This window comes from Capsicum annuum, chromosome 11, assembly GCF_002878395.1.
Source record: "Capsicum annuum cultivar UCD-10X-F1 chromosome 11, UCD10Xv1.1, whole genome shotgun sequence".
In the NCBI taxonomy this organism is placed as follows: domain Eukaryota; kingdom Viridiplantae; phylum Streptophyta; class Magnoliopsida; order Solanales; family Solanaceae; genus Capsicum; species Capsicum annuum.
The window spans coordinates 194,271,492-194,295,362 of NC_061121.1; the positions used below are offsets into that span (position 1 = coordinate 194,271,492).

The 23,871-nt window shown below is 37.8% G+C and overlaps 1 protein-coding gene across 1 annotated transcript; it reads right to left on the minus strand.

Annotated features, from left to right (window-relative positions):
- Nucleotides 1-90: 90 nt before the first annotated feature.
- LOC107847689 (GTPase Der) lies at nucleotides 91-23,871 on the minus strand. The gene is made up of 12 exons (XM_016692097.2): nucleotides 23,408-23,871; nucleotides 16,144-16,211; nucleotides 13,992-14,075; nucleotides 13,556-13,849; nucleotides 12,653-12,792; nucleotides 10,058-10,145; nucleotides 6,178-6,357; nucleotides 4,448-4,609; nucleotides 2,717-2,910; nucleotides 1,779-1,929; nucleotides 1,255-1,420; nucleotides 91-621 (listed from the first exon to the last, which is right to left on the minus strand). Exons 1-12 carry the CDS (start codon nucleotides 23,757-23,759, stop codon nucleotides 551-553), a joined length of 1,950 nt encoding a protein of 649 aa, XP_016547583.1. The 5' UTR covers nucleotides 23,760-23,871; the 3' UTR covers nucleotides 91-550.

Consider the following 23,871-nt stretch of genomic DNA (forward strand, 5'->3'; position numbering starts at 1 on the left):
AATTAAAAGCCAAAAAAGAAAAAGTGGAAAAATAAAGAGTATCTAAATTTTGAAAAAAAAAAAAAGCGACGAGGGAAGGGAGCTGGAAAATTGGCTAAAAAGTGAATTGAATTTGTCGGCTATTTGAATGGAATTTGTTTAGGCTGTAGTGCCTCTTTTGTCTTTTTCCCAAAAGAAAAATTATTTGACATCTAAAATCATAACGCGGTTTGACCGTGATACATCTCCAACTTGCTACCACAGAGTTCCTCGTCATATTTCTTTTCTACCAGTAATTTGTTCACAAAACACAAAGTTTGGAAGAATCACATGCAACTGCTTGAATTCACTTCCTCTTTGGCTCTTCTAGCACATATTATCACCAATGATCAAAAAGAAACCACTCAAAGTGAGTGCTATTTCCTTCATTAAGACTTAAAGAGGGGACTATAGTGATCAAACCAACTCCGCAGCTCTTCCAGAATGGGCATTGAAAGTAAAAGTTTGATGATGTTTTCATACAGGCATTTCATTTCTCCAAGTTAATTCCATTTCTCAATAGTACCATGATTCATGTTGAAACTGCCAAACGTTTCTCTGTGCCTGTGAAGTTCTCTTGCAAATTTGTTGAAGGACCCTTGCCTGAAGTCCAACAGATTGAAACTGCATTAGCAGTCTAAATCACATACACAATATCAAACATTACCAAGAAAGTATAGCCAGAAGAATTTTTCCAAGCCTCACAAAGAGCAAAATAATAAACTAGGTAAATAATGTGGAACCGAATATGTTGTGTAACGAGGATCTATAATGGAATTAATCAACATTTAAGGATAACACATGCCACAAGGGCTGTGCTCATAATTCATGTCAGTACTTGCCACTTGGTGCATATTTGTCTGCAGAAGAATATTCATGTGACTCGTAAAAACGTATTTGGAGTTTTGATGAGCCATCTGGAGAGACGTATCACTTCTCTATTTATGAAAAGATACAGAGAAACTTATCATAGGTTCTAAATAAGGTAGATTTTTAACTTGTGTAAAGATTAAGCACAGGGAAATAGACATCCATCAGCTCGGATACCTCCAGCACATGACTGTTTTCACACTCATGGGGGAATAGTACATGGATATTTGATGCACATCTCAAATGAGTGTAAATTGCGCACACATATTTTGCATTAAACAACAAAGAGAGAAGGAAGACAGAAAAGAAATGTTAATATGTGAGAAGATGACAAAAAGATAACATTATTTCATGAAGAAAACAAACCATCACTCTTTTCCATTTTTCTCCTGTTGCGCCACAAAAGCCGAATTGGAGTGCCTGCAAACCCTGCACTTGTCCTCAGTTGCTTTTCCATATAACGACGGTATGTCTCTGGAAAGAGCTTTGCGTCGTTAACAAAGAAGACAAATGTAGGTGGTCGAATAGCAGCCTGGAAAAATATAACGTTTTAATGAATGTCAATTCAAGTCACTGAAGTCTAAGTTTACAAAACACGTGCACTCCATGCCATGTATGTCAATACTCAATATAACTTCTACTGAATCTCTTCCCACTTTCGGGAGTATCAAAACAATGGGGTAGCCCAGCTTGAAAGTAAACCTCTTACAGCAGTTATTTGTTTTCCCTACTTCCTAAATAACAATAAAAGGGATTATATTTTCTTTGTGCTAGCAGGTAACCATTCTACTACATGTTTGCCAATTATACATCCTCCAAAGTCGAACGTACTAGTTTTTGCTTTTGTAGAAAATAGTAAATGTAAGTGCATCTTCCCAACTGAAATTTACCTGAGTACTATAATAAACACGCCCTCTTTTTCCACCTCTAGTCCTAGGAGGTGCTTTAAATGCAATAGCTTCTCGCACGACTTGATTCAATATTGCAGTAGTCAACCTTCTTGATCTCTCTTTTTCAACCACAGCAGCAGCGACAATGATTCTAGAATATAACAGTAATATAACAAATTTTTTATCTTAAACAGAAAAATCTTATACAGAAGGTCACCAGCGAGACCAAACACATGCTTTTTAAAAATTTTAAAATTGTGTAAAAATTGAAGAAATTCTTATAGTTTTCACAACGCGTAGGATTTTTATATTTCTGGAAAAAAAACCTAGCATAAAAAATTGAAATTGCATTTGAAAACAAAAGTTCAATTTAATTTATATCATTCCAAAAAGGCCCTATGCATACATAACCCCCACTCCACCCCCACCCCCGACCCCTAAAAACAATGCTCCCACATTTTACTTCCCCTAGAGTTATCCCCTAGTCTTACTCCAACAAAACAGACTATGTAGACAAACATCTCATGACTCTCCAACTTATCTTCGTATAACACGTCGTTAGCATTCCATTTAAGTTAAGCATGACATCAATCTACGGCATAACGGCCTCACATGGGATTACCAAAAAAGGGCCTAATTTCTCAAGTTTCTAATTACCTAACTACCATTAGTACCTTTTTTAATACTCCTCGAGTTATCCCTTATTGTTTCTGAGCATTAAGCTCGGAACTACAAAGTTTGAGTTTTATAACAGCCACAACAATAACATGATATGCTGGTATTTTATTCCTTGATCTAGTAAGAAAATGAAACAACACATCTGATCTTCCGTACAGATGCCAAGTCATTGCAACTAATTTTTTTCTATGGCGATAAATTTTTTAAAGCAAGAGAGGAACAAGTATAAACAAAGAAAATGGATGGAATAAGGAACATACTTGTCAACACTGTGCCCAGCTATTGCTGTTGAATACACAATAGGTGCCCAACTCAGAGCACGAACCTTCCGTCTAACATCTTCCTCATAAAATACAGTTGTTTGTTGGTTCTTGTTGGGGATCGTATCCCACTTGTTCACAACAATGAGGCCACCCTTCCCTTCTCTCTCTATCCTATCTGCTATTTTGCAATCCTAATAATTGCAAGGAAACAAATATAAGTTCACATGTCAATATTTATGTAGCCACACTATGAGCACAGAGGGAATTACTCTTCGCCTATTAAATTTTTTTGAGATGGTAAAGTTTGTATTCTTCAGCATCAAGGACATGCTGGAAACCTCAAAAAGTTATAGGGTCCAAAGAAACAAGCAGAAAGAAATTACATAATTACAAAGATCCTAAAAAAGTCTATCCTAAAAAAGTCTACTAACTGTCAGCTTCTTCTATACCCTCTTCTTTACACCAAAAATACAAAACATTGATACAATTCTCTCCGATTTTCAAGATTGGGAAATATCCTCAAAGCATCTGCTGTGTCTCTCTCCATACTGACCACCATATGCAATATGGTATAATCTTCCACCATTTCTTCCGACTCTTGCTCCCTCCTCTCCTTATCCAACAACTAAATGGTCAACAGTGGGTTCAGGCATTACTAAAGTATGACGTAAGCTCATTTTTGTAGCATGTGCCTTTGTTTGGAGGAGTTCTCTTAAATGAGAACCCCAAAAGAACAAAAAAGTTCAGATATTACTAACATTTGGATTATCTAAATTATTCAGTATGTATGTTGGTCCAGAAAAGAAGAGAAAACATAAAGGTAAAAAGTTTACAACATTGTGGATATTTCGAGGAAGTTTATTCCTTCCACAATCACCTGATTTGATATTCAAATATGAACAGAAGTAGAAGTGATCATAGTTTATAGAATTCTTGTTAGTACTTGCAAGATAACTAAAAATACTGCTTTGTGCAGCCCTGTAACTAAGAACAATACTCTTCGGGAAATTTTCTACTTTTAAGTTATCCTATCACCATAACCTGTCTATATAGTGCTTTGAGCAACTCTAAAACTGTCAGTTATCAGACTCTAGGATATAGGAGACCCAACAGCAGTAACATAAAGCTTACTCCCTGATGATATAGAAGAGAACAGAATACCCTAAATGGAAGTACCTCATTCAGTTTTGTTCAAGGAGATGGGAAAGACAGTTGCTTGCAACACCATCGGAATCCTATTGGCTAATTAACGGGCTTAGGTAAAAAAAGCATCTTTCGAGACCTTTCCCTGATAATGAGATAAGCTCCAGAACCAGCACAGCCGCATTCTCCATGGGCTGGCTGGGTTGGCCAATGGGTGCGATTTGATCAGATGGTCATATCAAACATTGAGTAGTTTTTTGCACTTGAACCCAAAAGATAACCCTGAATTTAATCAAAACATCTTCTCTTTTCATATTGAAGAAAAGAATATCTGTCATTCTTTCTCCTGGAATAAGATCATAGCATGAGTAAATAAATGCTAAGTCTTATGTAACAGGGAATAGTATAAAGTAAATACTTCAGGTACAAGCAGTAATGTTAAAGGCACAAATGAAAACAATATTAGATAGTATGTTTCACAGTCCTTGAATAAAGGCCTATAAAAGCAACGACATCTCACAAAAATAGTTTCTCCCGTCCAGCTTAAATTTTACTTATGACCTCCTTCGTGACACTCAAATGTACCTGTTCAGTGATGCAAGCCATAGCCTCAATAACAAGAGCCACAACATCTGACCGACGTATCGCACGAAATGCTTGATTCACCGATAAAGCCTCTGGAATACTACCAGATGAAGCCACTGCAGCCTTTTTTCTTATTCCAGCAGTATCTATAAGCTTGAACTTCTGCAGACAGGGATCATTAAAATATAAGTTTCCTCAGCCAACTTCAGGTGATAAACTAGGAAACTCCAATCTTATACCAAGCCATTTTATTAGAACTTATACATGAAGGATGGGAAGGAATGTCAACTCTGTTCCGTATCCCAATTGCTTTTATAAACAATCCTCTCTTTTATTTCATTTGTATTTCTAGTGTAAAATGAATATAACATATTGTATAGATATTTTAACTAGATTTTCGGGCGGCTTAACAATTGCTTGACCACATATGTACTTCGGTAAAGTTGACCCACTAATTGTGTGATATCGATAAAAATATCTACTCTGTTGTACATTAACTGTTCAAATAAAGCAAGTAGAGGTTGAAATGCAGATTAGTCGTTGAACAAATCAACACAGCAGAATGAGAAATACACACGAGCAACAGTTGTTGTACATACTTGCAATACATTGTATCACTAACAAAAAGAAGCGGGTCAGCATATCAGAATGTGATCAGGCAGTAACTGACTTGACTGGATGTCAACCTAGACTCGAAATCCTTTTTTACTTCCCTTGCAAGGATTCATACTCAGAATTTTCTTCATTAATTTGCTATCCGAGAAGTAGGGTGCATTCATCCTCACAAATGCAACTTTGTGCAAAAAATCACTGTATAAGCGTGATGCAGGCATAATTCTTTGTTCTGTCAAATGACAATAATATAGATTTAAGAAAAGACTTATGTTCCCTTACGATAGAAAAGCACCATGATCAATAAAGAGCCATCATGCTAAAAACAAAGTCCAAGAAGGAAAAGAACAGTGCTCAAAACTTAGGGTACCCTCTGATAAATTACCCTGCCCAATCCAAAATCCTTTAGTTCTATATGATTCTATGCAGTGAGTGACACATTATTCCATCAATGAGATCATGTAAGATATAATTATCTGTCCCTACCTCCCTACCTCCCTCCCTCACTCACTCATTCACTCACTCATAGTCTACTAACTAGTAACCAGGAGGTTAAAGTTCTAAACCAAAACGGAAGAAAATTTAGAGCCGTCAAACTTTTCCTGTCACTAAACAGTATAATGCGGGGTGGATGGATCTCAGTCAAAACCCTTAAAATAATTCAAAGTTCTAATTCGAAACAGAAGAAAGTTTAGAGCCTTCAAACTTTCAGTGTCAATAGACAGTATCATGCAGGGTGAATGGATCTCAGTCAAAGCCCTTAAAATAATTCAACATTCCATGCACTGAAGGGCACAGCCTAGTGATTAATGAAGTGAGTGCAAACTGAAACCAGCGTTCAAATCTCAGTATAAACACACTAGGCGATTTACTTTCATCTGCGTAAGTCTTGGTGGGAAATGTTACTCGGTATCTGTGTTGATGAAAGGAATCAGGTACCCGGTGAAACAGTTAAGGTGCACCCAAGTTGGCCTGACCACCATCATTATCAAAAAAAATATCCATCATTTCTTAACCTAACCACACATAAGAGTAGCACAATATCTTGAGACTCATATTATGAACTTCCCGCACCAAATCCATTCATATCAAGTTGAGATTGCTGAACACAGACTCACCTGTCCATCAGGTCCTGTGAATTCTGTATCTATAGCATCACGAGTGGTTCCACTAACCGGACTAACAATTGTTCTGTCCTCTCCGACTAAAGCATTCAAAATACTGCTTTTACCAACATTGGGACGACCAACAATTGCGATTGCAGGAACATAATTTTCTTCTTCAAGAAATTCTGGCCCCTGCAAAATATTTTAAAGTAAATATTAAAAATGTTAGTTTAATATTCCAGAATTGCTATACTAAGCAAAAAATATTCATGATATTCAGAATCAATTGACGAGAAGTTCACAGTCAACAGGTTTGCATGCATTTTGTATCATAGACTATAAAATATCATCAAGAAAGAAGTAGGAAATACTAAAGCTAGTTCCCTCGCACTTAAAATATGATTGTATATATAAGCATGTGAACATTTTTGAGAGAGAAGGTTGGACTGGTTTGGCCCGGAGGACCTAGTAAAGTTTTGACCACCATATATACATAAGCCTACATAGCCTACTACAATCCGGTTAGCGTTTTACCCATTTTTTAATTTCCTTAAATGCCCCTAACAGCATGCTATCAATGCCAAGGTGAGATGGACACTTTTGTCCTTTTACAAATACTATACTTAATTCGGTTTCCCCCACCTCTCTCACCTTTTGCTCTCTCGGTCTCTGCGAAGTGTGAATTGGTGACTCAAATCTTTTCTTTTTCTTAGAATTTTCGCTTTCTATTCATCTGTTCTGATATATTGATGGGTTTCCACAAAAATTAAACACTGAAATCTTCTCCCTTTTTTTGATCAAGTAAACGTACATTGATTCATAAACATAGTCAAAGACCCGGATCTGTACCAAGGGAACACCCAAAGGCAAGGAAAATACAGCAAAAGATGACTGATTCTCTACAAACTCCACACAATCTTCTATACAATTAGGAACGCTATGGGTGCACGGAAAGAAAATAAGGGATCAAACTTCGAAGGCTACTGCTGAACTGAGAAAAACTCAACTCTACCCCCTCAAAAGCTCTCCTATTTCTCTCTTTCCACACTACCCACATTAAAGATAATGGAACCAAGTTCCAAGCTCTACGTCTTCTCCTCCTCCTTCCATTCTTCCAACTGAACATCAATTCTTTCACAGTTCTTGGCATTGCCCAAGAAATACCAAAACATTCAAACATATCCCACCATAACTTCATGGAAAGACCACAGTGAAGTAAAAGATGATCTACATCCTCTCCCGTCTCCTCACACCTATAACACCAGCTGATGCAAACAGCCTTCGGCTTTCTATGATTTTCCGCCATCAAGATCTCCCTTTATATTTTATGTGACTTAGATTTCCTAGGATTTATTATTGTCAAGCTTTATGGAGGACAAAAGACATGAAACAAAATCAAATCACAATAAAAATTCAGGATGAGGGAGGTGAGGTTGTTTCACCATTACTCTATGATGGGAGCAATTTACACTGCTGACGACATTGTAGGAATGTCTTGAGATCTTTCTCATTTAGGGGTCATTTGGTAGAGTGTATTAACAAAAATAATGCAAGCATTGTTGTTACTTTATAAAAAAAAAAAAATAATAATAATGCAAGCATTAGACTGTGTATTACGAACATCTTGTTTGGTTCACTTTTTCATCCCATGTATTACCAATGCTTGCATTAGTTATACATTCTATTTGGTATTAAGGAGTGTATTACTAATACATAGAAACCCATGGTATTAGTAATGCAATGGATTCTAATGCATGATTAGTATGGTTAAAGTCACAATTGACCCTCAAAATTTTTTCCACATCCTTTCCACCATATTTATGGAAAGGTATTTTTGTCAAAAAATAATTTTTTTTAGAAATTATACAATTCATGTTAGTTTTAATACATCATGTATTAAAACTAAACACTGCATAAGGAAAATACAAGCATTACTTATATATCATATCTTGCACTATTCTTATACACCCTACCAAACGACCCCTTAGTTTGTTTTAATAGTAAATAATGGAAAAGTAAAATGAGCACAATTGCTAATGGAAAAGCGAGGGTCTATTTAAAACCTCTCTACCTTCACAAGGTAGGAGTAAGGGTGTGTACACGCCACCCTCCCCGAAGCCCACTTGTGGGAGACCGGGTATGTTGTTGTTGTCTATGTTGCTCGGACTCTTCAAACAAGTCATTGGACAAGTGTCGGATCCTTCAAAAGTAGGCATTTTTGAAGGATCCGACACCAGTGCGGCAATATTCTTGGAGAGTCCGAGCAACTTAGGTTGTTGTTGTTTGCTAATGGAAAGCAGTCCCAGGAGAAAGAAATAGAGATGACCAGACACTGGAAAAATGAAAAAGGGAGGGGGATTCACCAGAGGGGAATAAAAAAGATAAAAGATCGCCAATGGAGAAGAATGACAGAGAGCACTTGTCTGAGTATGAAGAAAAAGGGTTTTCAGATTTTTGTTGGAACGACAGAAAAGTCCCTAGTATTTAAAGGATGATAATTGTGTTTAGAAGGATAGGGTACAATGCTAACCTACCATAAATATATAGGGTAGCCACCTATCATTTTATGTACTCACACACACATATATATGAAGGTTAGCCCAGTGCACTATACTTCTGCTATGCACAGGGCTAGGGGAAGAGTCGGATCACACTGGGTTTATTATAAGCAGCCTTACCTTACATTTCTCATATGTGTGTGTGTTTGTCTCTCTTCCCTCTCTCTTCCTCTGTGTGTGTGAGAATCTATGGCATTTTACATGTCTAGAAAAGAACAATAAATTTTATTGATAGGTAGTGGTATGGACTGCGTACACTTACCCTCCCCAGACGCCACTGCGTGGGAATATACTGGGTATGTTGTTGTTGTTGTAGATAAGCATATACTGAAATTTAACTTGACCTCTCGCTAAGAAAAAGTTGCATCAAATTTTTAAAGCCCTCCAATCTCAACGAACATCAGGTGATACTGTGAGAGAGGCCTATTGCTTTACCCAGAGAGAAGAAAAACTACTCTCTTCAGGCATTGCACTGGAAGTGCATAAAAGCGATTTTGCCTTTATGCTTTCCTATACAACTAATTAAATGTTCTCTCCTTACTATACATCTATGATCTAATGAGGAATGTAACTCTCCTTGAATGTTTTCTTTTTCTTTTGACAGGTAAAACAATAGTATTAAAATGAAAAGGGATCACGATGATGGAGGAGGAATAAAAAGTTAATGGGAAAAGGCAAATAAAAGAAACAACTATAACAAAATCCAGAACTAGTTTCGTATTGTTACCTTTCTCAAAAAATAAATAAGAGAGAAATCCTATGCATTAAGTTACTAAGAGGAAGTCCAGGACATGTACTCCCCAGTTCCTTCCTTTGAGTATTTCATTTTTATTGTGAAAAAATTAACTCTTCTTAAGCCTCGACCTGGAGGAGCTGAAGAGAAGTTTTTTTTGGCTGACCTTGACCTGGAGGAGCTGAAGTGAAGAAGTTCTTTTTGGCGGTCATGAGGTTTCCATCTTCTATAGCAGTAACTCATGCCCCTTTAAGCAATTACTTTTTCGTCTATTGATCCGATATAAACTTTATATTTCTTTTCTTAATCCTTTTAAAAGTTTGATATACAGCTGAACAACTCAAATCTGCTTCATACCTCCAATAGCTATACAGATTTATACTATGCATACTGTTTTCAGATTCTATACATGTAACTTTGACTCGGGCCAACTTTTGTTTTCTTGCTTTCCTGGTTTAGTCATAATTGGAATGTAACTTACGCTATTCCTGTGTAAACATTCTGGAAATAAAGCATAGAAATATTTTTCAGAGTCTAACACTGAGAATGTGTACTGATCTAAGCAAAAGGAAACCTAATCTCAGCGCAGATGAAAGAGTACCTCAACTTTCTTTATCTCTGAACAAACAAGATCTAGAAGTTCTCCAGTTCCAGTTCCAGATAAAGCAGATATTGGAAGGGGGTCAAACCTAATAAATTATACAAAGGAACATTTTCTATAAGATTAAACAAAAGGAACATTTTAAACAGCAGTCATGAAGCCACAACATTTATTTACAGAAAGAACGACTCAGTCCCTGGATCTAAAAGTTACGTTGCTTGGATCCTTCAAAAGTGCCACCAGATGGGTGTCGGCCTGTCGGGTCCTCCAAAACCTATTTAGGATCTGACGCTGGTGCAGCGGCACTTTGGAGGATTTGAGCAACATAGTCTAAAAAAGAGTAGGAAAAAGAATAACTAGTTTTGAAAAGCTCAAAGGAAAGAATGCAACAGACTTTCCAAATAAGAAAAGCACAGAAACAGCTAAAAGAGAAATTCATTACCACTTGATGAAGGAGCACAAACTTTTTCCATTTGCACTGACCAACCTCAACCAGAGGAAGCCAATATAAATGTCACCAATAACTATGGAGGTTATATAGTAATTGATTAAAGAGAAAATGGTCAAATGCCCCCCCAACCTTTACCTCAAATCTCAACTACACACTTATACTTTGTGGGAGTCTTATGAACCCCCTAAACTATTTTAAAGTGGAATTATTACTCCTCTGAACGCTGACTGGCAAGAGAGTGTGTTTCACTCTCTTTAAAGAGAGTGAAAACGAATTTTTTTATTAAAAATTTATTTTTAATACTTCTTTACTCTTTTCTTTATTCATTTTTAATTATTACTCTTCTTTATTCATTTTCTTTCTTCTTCTTCTTCTTCTTGAACTCAACAATGGCATCTTCAAGAACTCAACAATGGCATCCAATCCAAAACTAACTTATCATCTCCTTCGATATAAATCACAGTAAACGGCCAAACTACACTAACTATCATTTCATCCAAACTAACAATCACCTCCCTAAAAGCTCCATTCCTCGGAACACTAAGATTATTCAAACTTACATACTCATTAACCGAATTACCATACCAAGAATCATCATTCTCATGAAATGAAACATAAACTTCCAACAATGCTCTATACACATTTTGTGGAATATTTGAAATCTTTTAACTTTACATCGATTGAATTTTCAATCTCAAACCATAAATCATCATTCAAATCCACATTTCTTGAAATTGAAACAATCAAATCAGCACCATAATCAAAATCAACACCAGATTTTTTCACAATTATAAATTCAACATAAATTTTCATAGTTGAGAAATTAAAAAAAAAAAAAAAGGAAAGAAAAAGGAACAAGATTGAAAAACGACATTTCTGCTCGGCATTGTATCAAACATTTGTTGAGCATAATCTAACATCCCATTTCTTACATACCCAGAAATCATACAGTTCCTACATTCTTTTTGGGGCATGTCGTCAAACAATTTGCGTGCTTCCTCAACATCACCTTTCTTGAAAAAACTAGTAATTCTTGAGTTCCAATTGAACAATGAGTTTGCAATTGAACTCACATAACGAATACAGAAATGAAAAAATTTGTTCCTGAAGCAAATGTGTGAAGACGTGCAAATTTTCGTTCTTGAAGCAAATTTTTTTTTCTAAACTTTTGAGTTTAATAGTCGACTTTGAATTTACTATTTACCAAAGGTTTGAGATTGAAGAAAATCAAATGAAGAGAAAGGAAAAAAAAAAGAATGGAGAATCATTATTGTGGAAGAACATGAAATAAATGGAAAAAAGTAATGAAATTGAAAAGGAAATTAAAAAAGAATACAAAGGAAAAAGTATAATAAATAAAAGTAATTAATTTTTTATATTAAAAAAAATAAAAATTACGTGGAATTATGTGGCATGACGTGGCAGCGAGTGCAGCTCACTGCCTGAAACAATGTCTGGGCATCAGTTTACGGGGGAGTAAATATTTCACTTTAAAATAGTTCGGGGGGGGGGGTCATAGGACCCCCCGCAAAGTATAGGTGTGTAGTTGGGATTTGAGGTAAAGGTTGGGGGGCTTTTGGCCATTTTCTCTTCATTAAAAATGGAAAACGTCCACAAGATACATACCCTCTTACGTCTATTAAGTGACACTGGTATGTCAATAATATGATACTATAAACCACAATCAAGTTCCTAATCCAATGGAAGTATGTTGGACACTAAGTTGGTTGTCACACTTCATACATATAGTAGGGCTTAGACTGTTCTCTCTTTAGATATGCCATAAACTTGGCAAATTCTCCAGTCATTCTGATCCAAAGAAGGGATATAATAAGTAGAGACTACTACACCACCAATTCTTGGAGTATAATGACAGACCTCTGAATCTCTCGAGTAGGTTTTATATTTGCTTTTACGAGGACTTCTTTTTTTACTGTTTGACTAGTTATATTTTCTCTTCATGTACCAAATCCTCCTCTTACCATATGAGCACATACTAAAAACGACTCAAAAAGACAAGAAAAAGATACAGAACTGCAACCATGATGAATTTTCTAACCATAACACTTCTGTTTAGATCAATCTATACATAATCTGAACTTGTGGTACGAAAATAATGTAGTACAGTCAGATAATCAGCTCACCCCAAAGACCAAAACTCTGATGCTTGTGAGATTCCTTTGCGTGGAGATTCACACTTGTTTACAGCAAGAATGATACATTTGTTTGAGTAGTGCTTGCGTAGCCAATCTGCTATCTCCACATCAGCAGCATTTAGACCTGCCTGTTCAAATTTTTTTACTCTTCTGACCATATTAAGCTACAGTTTCACCATTACTAAGGATAAGGGAATGTCTCATAATCAGAATATGACAACAAATATAGGTACAACATCACATGTTGAACATTTCAGTTCGGTTAACTGCAATATACATGAGATGCTTCAGACCTAGACATTTTTCTTGAGAATTTTTTACAACTGTCAATAATATGACTTTCCAATTATGTCTAGTTCCCAAACCAAGGAATACAAAGATGTGCATAATGGAATCAGTAGTATTCTTCCATCAAATTTCTTTATTTATTTATTTTTTGAGAAAGGTAAAGTAATGAAACTTCTCACGAACGAACTGCTGTATCAAGTGATCCAGAACAAATAGAGAAATTCAATTCTCCAAATTTTCTAGATTTTTGCGAGCTCTTCTGATAGAGAGGGTTATCAGGGGTAGGGGGTAGATGGTGGGTGTGGGAAAAGGGTAGAGAGAGTGAGGGAGGGTAGAAGGTGGGTTGAAAAAAAGGGGACAAAACTTTTTATCATGGATCAGGAGAATGTTTTCCTCTTGGGCCTTAGGGAAATCATTTCCCCTTAATTCAGGGTAACAATTTCCTTAGAAAAATATTTTGTCACGTATTTAATGCGACCATCCAAAGAAAAATAGGAAAAAACAATTTCTGGGAAATGTTCTCCTTCATACCAAACACACAATTTATCTTGCTAATTAATTTTTCAGAATACAGTATCCAAGTAACTCTACTAAAGGATATACCTGGCCATCAACAAGGAATATAATGACCGATGACTCTTCAACAGCCACAGTAGCTTGTTTCTCAATCATAGTAGGCATTCTAGCAACAGCAGCCTCCCTGGTAGCAAGTGGAATGCCCTCCATTCCAATTGTTGTTGAGATGGCTAATTCTTCAATTAGATCAGTCTGTGATTTCGAAATAGTAAGCACACCTCCTGTATCCACCACCATAAATTCATAGTTTCCCCAAAATGATCTACCATACAAGCGATCCCTTGTTACCCCGGGTTCATCTACCACAATGGCCGTCTTCCCCTGTTGAAGATAAACCAAAGTTTCATGAAGAGAATGCCAGAGCAAGAAAAAATCACACATATCAGAACTGGATCACTTAATAAAGATTATCAAGGTTTTATTTCCTGGCAATCAAAAACCAAGGCAAGTTTAGACAAAATACCCCAACAAGACGATTAAACAGTGCTGATTTACCAACGTTCGGTCTTCCCACAATTGCCACCTTAGGAAGAAGATGATCAGGGATCTGCAAGTAAACTTTTATTGGTCAAGTCAACCATAATAAGTTATAAACCTAGATCTTCATGTAGATCTCAGAATATTAGTAGAACCAAATCATATAAACAATGGACTAAAAGAAAGCGTGGATCTTCCCATAACACTCAGCATCATTAGTAAAACCAAGAATCATATCAACAGTCGATAAACAGTCCAAGTTCCATATTCCGTCCACACGAATCTCGAGAAGCAACAGAAAAATTGTGGACATTGTTCACTTTGGTTGCTCTGATCATCTTATGGAGCTTCAAGTAGATGACTGCTAGGTCATGGATCGAGTAATTAATCACATCCACATGTACAGTTCAAGACTATAACAACCACCACCCCCTTAATTTGAGAACATATCTCAATATTTCAGAGCACTTGAGCAAGTTTGTCAGCCGAAAGGTGAAACTCAGGAACTTTCTTGTGAAACTATGGAACTCTCTTCTCAAAATCCAAGAACACTTTTATTGGCCGAAGGAGAAAATTTTTCATGATTAAAAAAGTCGCATACTCCTAGGATGAAGTTCCATAGAAAAATAGGCATGGAACTATAATGTTCTATTATATAATTCACCATGTCACTGATCTTTTTCTATTATTCTCTTCGTCAGGATTACTCCAAAGATATGAATACAATTGGAGTAGCATGTGGGTGATGAGCATTAGAAATTAACTTCACAGCTGTTCAACTTTCATGTCATGAATCCATAAAATGAATTGATAAGCATGAATCACACATATGATGAAGCAAGGAAGAGGTCAGAAATTTAGTACGAATGATTGCGGACAAAGCAGCACGCAGTTCCGCAGCTGATTTTGTCCAATGAAGCAGAAAAATATAATTCACCAAAAGATGAATTTCTGGAAAAGCACGGACATAATAATAAAGGTAATATCCATGGAGAGAGATGGACCCATTATCCAACGAGTTCAAACTGTGTGCCACTAGTCCTCGGGGATTTCTCGGTTATTCAAACCGGAAAAAAGTGGCATCCATGGAAGATACACCATTCTATCATTCTTTTCAATATTTTAGACCCCTAATGGACGTCCTACATTCAAAGGACCTGGCACATGATTCAACTATAATAACATCACGTCTGGGGATTTCAATATTTATTCAAGACATTAATATAGAAGTGAACATGCGAAGTCAAACATTAAAAAGATTTATTGCCAAGAGATTGTTATACTAAATAGTTCATCCCTTAAGTATTAAGCCTTGTTTTTTAACTTTCGGTAAATAGTGATAGCACTATTTAGCAGAATTTCTATTGTCATTACAAAACTGTCCGCCGAAAGGACTTAATCCGAAACAAAAAAATCACTGAAAGGTAATATCTTTTTTTTTTAATTTTTGTTCTTTTTATTAAGCTGCATAGTCCCTCAGCTTAGTTGCACTTTGTTTCAAAATTGGTTGAGAGAGAGATAGTGGTTCATCCTGTTTGCTGCTTGAACTTGCTAGTGTCCTTGTCTTCTTGCTGAACTGCATTTGTGCATATTTCAGCCGTTTGCTTGATGAAAATTGCATTCTCACTTCCCTTCTTTTTCTGGTTAGAACAGTCACTTTGGCAACTCAATAGAGAAGTATCTTAGATTCAGATTTCAGAACACATAGTTACTCTTGATTTCTAGATACTAGTCGAATCTTCATATAATAGGAGTTGAGTCAACAAAAGAAAGATGGAGTGAGATGAAGTAGAGAGACTATTTCCGATAGACCCCCCCTCCCTCGGGACAGATAACAATATAACAAACAAAAAACATAAAAATAAACAACAAAATGGGAATAATGCCGAAAATGAAGACAAGTAATTACTTCAAAATGAGTAATGGTCAAGGCTCACTTCAGGCACTTTCTTCATTTTCACGATTAGTAATCAATTTACACAAAGCAGACTTAGCGAACAAAGGGAAGAATCTTTGAGACAAGTATATCATGTTGTCTGGTATGAACAAATCTCCATTTCATTTATTTTTATCTTCTGATTGAGACCCTTCAAGTATGTGAGTAGTAGTTCCAACAAAGTAGTAGATGAGATACTAACATTTTTTGAGGTGTTTTTACGTCTCTTCTCCTTTACTTGTACTTCTTTTGAACGAGATCTCTCGTCATCTGAAATCAATAAAGGAAGAACATCTTGAGCGTCAAAGAGCTAGAAAAGATATAGGATGCGACAATTGGAACAGTTTAGCAAGATCTTATACAGTATTATGCATTTTGGTCTCATGTACCCTGAAATACAATGATTAAAAACCCAATCAATTTCCAAAGATTCGCAGTAAAAGACCTGTTACAACATTATCCACAGAACTACATCCATTGCAATATTAGTGAACCTCTGTGATAGAGTTACAGGTTGCCAATAAGCTGGTAGCATGGAGTTGAATTAACATTTGCAGTATGGGAACTAGGAAATGAAAAGGCCCTATGTTGTGCAGATAGAGGAAATGGAAGATAGTATTTTGCAATTCCCTGTTTAAAATGGGTAAAACTTCAGTTGTCAATGGAAAAAATAAAACAATTTACTCAGAACAGTGTAAGCTTCAATTAAGATTTGATTTAACTCGATTAATATCCCCTTTTTGTCGCCTTATAAATTCAACTAGAAATTGTGATCTAGTTTTGAAGCTCAAAGGGCGGCCCAAGACTATATTTGGTTAATTTTCTATATGAAGGCCGAGACATTTTAAAAAATGATTTTTTTGACAAAGTAAATATTTCTGTTAATGATGGGGGACCCCATATATAAGGCCAAAGAAGTAGAGAACCTACACCGTAATATGGTTCTCTAGGGAAAAAAACCAATAATATATTCATGTAGGAATTTCACGTGTACACCCAAAAGAAACTAGAAACAAGTGACTTTTGTGCAATTTTAATACAACATTCCCACAACCCCTTCAAATGCCTCGTGTTCCTCTCTTTCCCCTAGAACCAACATAATAGCTAATGCAACAATATTCCACACCCTCAGTCTCTTCTAACTTTATCTAAAGGCCCAACCTAACCCTCGACCTCCAAACCTTCCTATCTAGGATCATGCACTCCATAAGCTGAAGATGGATCATGTCCTATCTAATCACATCCCCCCAATTTTTTTGGGTCTACCTCTACCTCTCCTTAAAACTGCTATAGTCAACCTCTCAAACCTCCTCACTGGTATATCTATGCACCTCCTCTTCATATGCTTGAACCATCTCAGCCTTGCTTCCTATATCTGTCCACCACGGATGCCATTCGCATCTTGTCTTGTATAACTTCGTTCCTAATCCTATCCCTCTTAGTATATCCACACATCCATTTGAGAATTCTCATCTACACCACCTTCATCCGATAACGTGTGCATTCTTGACTATCCAGCACTCTGCCCCATTCAATAGATTAGGTCAAACCACTACTCCTTAGAACTTACGTTTATTGTCTTGGTGACACATTCTTATCACATCATACCCAGATGCGAGCCTCTATTCATCTACCCCGCTCCAATATGATATGTGATGTCATAATCTATCTCCCCCTATTTTTGGATAATAGACCCAAGATACTTGAAGCTCTCCTCTTAGGTATGACTTGTGTACCGATCTTCAATTCCACCTCCGCCTCATGCTTAACATCATTGAGCATGCACTACAGATACTCTATTTCAGCCCTGCAACTCCTGCTTAACTTGAAACCTTTAGATTCTAAGGTATGTCTTTAAACCTTCAGACTATTGTTAAATAGATCTCTTCATACATCATAGCCTTTTATTATTTATCATAGCCTTTTGTTTATCATAGCGTTTTATCGACCACCTCTCTAAAGATAAATAGTTCTCTCCATACATCAAAACTCGCTTCACTTCTGCCTCTCTAGCAAAGAGAAATAGGAAGGTAGACTGCCCATCTTCGAAACTTTCAAACTTGTCATCATTGACCATGCCTTTGTCGCCCATTTGGTGACCAACTCCTGCGAGCCCACTCTTTTAGAACTTCCCAAACAAACAAGTCTTTAAGAACTCTTCCCTAGACCTGACCTGACCTTCAGATAGACTGAAAATGGGTCATTACCTGTATCTTCTCTACTGCACTTCCCAACCAAATTCAAAGTAGGCAACTCCAAAGCTTTCTTGTAAGACTGCACGTTGATATTGCTTGCTTCTAGAGAGAAGGAGTTTCTCCCTTTAGACATTGTAGGCAACAAGCTCTCTCACATACTGCAACTTGTATAGACCAAATATAATATACCAAACAATAACAGAAGAAAAGCTCTGTGAGTCATGTTTTTTATCTCTCCCCAACCTTGTTTTGCTGAACAGTTTTTTTAAAATACAACAATACATATTGATGAACCCTCATATATATGGAATATACAAAAAGGTAATGATCCGAAACAAAAATACAGTTCTCTACGAAAGAAACAAAATCATCTAATGAATAGGAACTTCATGAGTACATCAAAAGTTGATAAAAAATAATAAGGCATGTCCTAATTTATATGAAGTTGTATTACATTCCTTCAAATGATCTATTTCTTGCTCTCCGAAGTACCTATATGAGTGCCAAAGGGGCGATATCCCAAACTCTACATCTCCTTCTTCTACTCCTGAATGCCAACTATACAGCACATTCTTCACTATAGGCTAATGAAGATTAAGTTGGTCTTTGGGGGTTCTACGCTGCATGTGTAGTGTTTATGCGCCGCAGGTGGGCTTGGAAGAGGAGGTGAAGGCGAGATTTTGGGAGGATTTGGACGAGGTGGTGAGAAGCGTGCCTAGCTCGGAGAAGATGGTCATAGCAGGGGACTTCAATGGGCACATTAGGGTCTTACCGGTAGGCTATGACGATGTGCATGGTGGTTTTGGTTTCGGTGTTAGAAATGGTGAGGGAGTTGCTTTGTTGGATTTTGCGAGGGCTTTGGGTTGGTGGTAGTGAATTCGTGCTTTCCGAAGAAGGAGGATCACCTGATTACCTTCCGAAGCGCGATAACCAAGACTCAGATCGACTTTCTGCTACTTGGAAGGAGGATAGGGTGTTATGTAAGGACTGTAAAGTCATTTCGAGTGAGCACCTTTCGACCCAACACAGGCTTCTAATGATGGACTTGTCTATCAAGAAGAGCAAGAGAAGGGCCGGGGAGGGTTGACCTAGAATTAAGTGGGGTGGCTTGATGCCAGTTAGTGCACTGGAGATAGGGGAAAAGGTGGCGGGTTTGGGGGTGTGGGAGTGCAGGGGGACGTGGATGTTATGTGGGATAGGGCTGCCAGTTGCATCACGGAGACTACTAGGGAAGTATTGGGTGTTTTGAGGGGTCGGGCAGGACGTCATAAGGGTAACTGGTGGTGGAATAAAGAAGTGAAGAAGAAAGTGGAGATTAAGAAGGGGGCGTATGTTAAGTTGATTGAGAGTATAGATAAAGAGGAGAAGCGGGTGAATAGGGAGGTCTACAAAGTACCAAGGAAGGAGGCTAAGTTAGCAGTTACGGCTGCTAAGTCAGCAGCGTTCGAGAGCTTGTATGTGGGGTTAGAGGAGAAAGGCGGAGAAAAGAGGTTGTATAGGCTTGCTAAGGCGAGGGAGCGGAAGGGTCATGACTTCGATCAAGTAAAGTGCATTAAGGGGGAGGATGGTAGTGTTTTGGTGGAGGATGTTCACATTAAGAAGAGATGGCAGGAGTACTTCCATAGACTTTTGAATGAGGAGGAGGACAGAGGCATTGAGTTAGGGGAGCTGGAGCATTCGGAGGAGAGCCGTGATTTCAGTTACTGTAGGCATTTTAAGGTTGAGGAGGTTAGAGAGGCTATTCGTAGGATACGGAGGGGTAGGGCGACGGGGCCTGACGAGATTCCGGTGGATTTTTGGAAGTATGCTGGTGGGGCAGGTTTAAGGTGGTTGACTGATTTGTTTAACAGCATCTTCAAGACTACAACAATGCCTGAGGCTTGGAGATGGAGTACGATGATTCCGTTATATAAAAATAAGGGTGACATTCAGAGTTGCAACAACTATAGGGGTGACATTCAGAGTTGCAACAACTATAGGGGTATTAAGCTCTTGAGTCACACTATGAAGATTTGGAAGAAAGTGATTGAGCGGAGATTGAGGAGGGTCGTGTCCATTTCGGAGAATCAGTTTGGATTTATGCTTGGTCGCTCGACGAGAAAGGCAATCCACTTGGTGAGGAGATTGGTGGAGCAGTATAGAGAAAGGAAGAGGGACTTACACTTGGTGTTCATCAACCTGAAGAACGCGTATGATAAAGTCCCGAGGGAGGTTCTTTGGAGATGCTTGGAGGTGAGAGGGGTCCCGGTGGCGTACATTAGAGCTATTGATGACACGTATAATGGAGGGAAGACCAGGGTAAGGACGGCGGGAGGAGACTCAGAGCATTTTTCAGTCGAGACAGGGTTGCATCAGGGATCGACTCTTAGTCTGTTCCTATTTGCGTTGGTGATCGACGTGTTGACGCGGAGTATTCAAGGCGAGGTGCCCTGGTATATGTTATTTGCGGATGATGTAGTATTGATTGACAAGACGATTGGGTGTGAATGACAAATTAGAGGTTTGGAGGCAAACCCTTGAGTCTAAGGGGTTCAGGGTGAGTAGGTCCAAGACGGAGTATTTGGAATACAAGTTTAGTGACTTGAGGCAGGAGGACGAAGTGGTGGTGAGGTTAGACTCCCAGGATGTTTGTAAAAGGGGTAGTTTCAAGTGTCTTGGGTCTATGATTCAGGGGAATGGTAAGATTGATGAGGATGTCGCTAAACGTATTGGAGTAGGTTGGATGAAATGGAGGCTCGCCTCGAGAGTGTTGTGCGATAAGAAGGTGCCTCTTAAGCTAAAGGCAAATTCTATAGAGTGGCAGTCCGTCCAGCCATGTTGTATGGAGCGGAGTGTTGGCCAGTCAAGTACTCCCACATCCAAAAATTGAAGGTGACGGAAATGAGGATGTTGCGTTGGATGTGTGGGCTTACTGGAAGGGACAAAGTTAGGAATGAAATTATCCGGGAGAAGGTGGGAGTGGCCTTGGTGGAGGACAAGATGCGGGAAGGAAGATTGAGATGGTTTGGTCATGTGATGAGGAGGGGCGAGGATGCCCCAGTTCGTAGGTGTGAGAGGCTAGCGTTGGATGGCTTCAGGAGGAGTAGAGGTAGGCCAAAGAAATACTGGAGGGAGGTGATTGGACATGATGTGGAGCAGCTGCAGCTTACTGAGGACATGACCCTATATAGGAAGGTGTGGAGGTCGCGGATAAGGGTAGAAGGCTAGTGTGAGTGTGTGGGTTGTAGCTAGCAGTCAGGAGAGACCTGGAGTAGCCGGGTTAGTAATCCTAGGACTATGTACATAGGTGTCTTTGGTTTGTGAGTGTATGTTACTACTAGGTAGGTGTCCTATTCCTTATTTCTTAGTTCCTATTTTCTTATTTCGCGTTGCCCTTATTTCTCGTATTTCATATTGCTTTGATTTCTATTTTATCATTTCTTACTCCTTATTTCTGTTATGTCATCCATTCCCTTGTTTAGTATTCTTTATCTTGAGTCGGGGGGCTATCGGAAAAAATCTCTCTACTTCTTCGGAGGTAGCGGTATGGACTACGTACATCTTACCCTCCCCAAACCTCACTTTGTGGGAATACACTGGGTTTGTTGTTGTTGTTGCTGCTTCACTATTATGAGTATTCACTATGTCTTCCTAACAAATTCAGAACTGTTCACAATAACTGACTGCTCTTGTTATGCTGAATAATAAACAAAGCAGAGAAACGCTACTTATATTAACCATATATCAAACTCCTTACTACCACTCTTAAAGCTACCTTCATCAAATTATTATATTTTGAAGAGAGTGCACTGCATGTTTATATAGATAAAATGTATCGATAAAAGAGTTATAAAACACAAAATTATACAACTACTTGACACCACCTCAGAGAGTTGTCTGGCCATTCTAATCATTGTGAGTATGAAGGTATATAGGACCATAAAATTAATCCTCTAAAGTTTATAGATAAACTTGAATGCAGGATTCTCCTTATGGAATGCCAATATATTTGATCCATAAATTTCCGAACTTAGCTTGGTGGTCATAGTTGCACCCATTCACACCCAAGTATTAAACACACTGTTATAAATTATAATAAGTCTTTTTCTATCACCCTTCTTGTCAATCGAACTACTGAATCACCTAGACGAACCCCACGATCCCAATGAGGAAGCAGCAGCAACATTTAATTACTTGCTTCAATTTTCCAAGTCATACAAATATATCATTATGTCCGAACTATTACATAATTTGATAAAAGGAAAAAAACACAAAATAAACGACTGTACTTTTTTTTTATTACATTGATGTTTGGGTCAGCTTTCGCACCTTGACTAAATCCATGGGATACCTGTCAGCTTCCACCAGCAAAATTACCAAGTAACTCTATCCACCAAGGATTACCTTTTTTTTTTGTCTTTGCTGGAATTTGAACTGAAACCTCAGTTGCTCAACCCATTTCATTGATCACTAGGCCACCCATTTCATTGATCACTAGGCCACACTCTTGGGTGCATAAACGAATGCACAGACTTGATAAAGAAAATGAAGACACAAACAAGAACTTTCATTGAATCACTTACTTGATAAAGAAAAAGAAGAACATACAAGCAAGAAATTTCATTGAATTCTTAGCTCTTTGGTTCTCTACAGTGCGATGCAACATATCTTTTTTCCACGAATAACTTAGACGGGTGTGTAATAGTGATGGAGGGTCATTGGATTTGAAATATCATTGCACCACTGCTTCTTTGTGCAAAAGGCTTGGGATTTTTCTCTATGCAAATATATCAAGCATTTCTACTTAATTACAATATTTTCCACAATTTCAAGAACCGAATACTGAATAATGATGGCTGAGGAAAGTACATTTTACATCATATCAAAACAAGGGTCAGTTTCACTCCCACTCAAAAGTCAAAGAAAAGGCCAGAAAAGATACTCCCTCCGCCCTAGTGTGTCTTAATATCCTCTTTTGGTTGTCCCAGAAAAAAGCGTCTTTCTATATTTAGTAAGTTTTTTGATTCCAACATACTACCTGGCAAGTCTAAAACCACAAGATTTTTAAAAATCCATGCACAATCAAACTAAGACACTTAAATTAAGACGGAGTAAATAAAGTGAATGTTTATTGCAAAAATTATGACCAAACACCACTAAACGACTAGTTAATTTAAGATTATAAGATTCAAAAGAATACTTTATTCCTTAAACTCCATGTCCATTCAAACTAAGATACTTAAATTGGGACGAAGTGAATAAAGTGAATGTACAGGGAAAATAGAGATAAACCTATAATCAATTGTCGAGCCAAAGAGTCTGAAAATTCTCGAACCACAAGTTGAGCTTCACGTTCTAGTGAATCAATATCAAGGTTCTCTTCATCTTCAGCGTAATCGACGTCGTCGTCTTCCTCAAATTCAAACTCTCCAATTTCCTCTTCCTCTTCATCTTCTCTATTAATGGACAAATGAACGGACGGTGGAAGGCAAAAACTCCGGCTGAGATTGCAGCGGCGTTGGCGTTGGCGTTGGTGAGGGCGATGGCGGGAGAGAGCGAATGGAGGGAGAGAGGAAGAAGAGGGTGAAATTGGAGAGAGAAGAGAGAGAGCTGTTGATAGAAGAAGTGCTGGACTGAGGTCCATTGATGAAAAATGATTTGCTGGCGGAGAGAATCAGACAGTTTTATCCTTGTTTCTTAAAAACAGAAAGAAAAGTTGGGCATTTTAAAGGAGAGGTGGGGGGTGTTAACGGATC

Coding starts and splice junctions, on each gene's coding strand:
- LOC107847689 (XM_016692097.2), bottom strand. CDS start 23,759: ATGGACCTCAGTCCAGCACTTCTTCTATCAACAGCTCTCTCTCTTCTC. Junction 14,076..16,143: donor GTAAAAACACCTCAAAAAAT/GTTAGTATCTCA, acceptor GTTTACTTGCAG/ATCCCTGATCATCTTCTTCC. Junction 10,146..12,652: donor TCAGAGTTTTGGTCTTTGGG/GTGAGCTGATTA, acceptor ATAATTTATTAG/GTTTGACCCCCTTCCAATAT.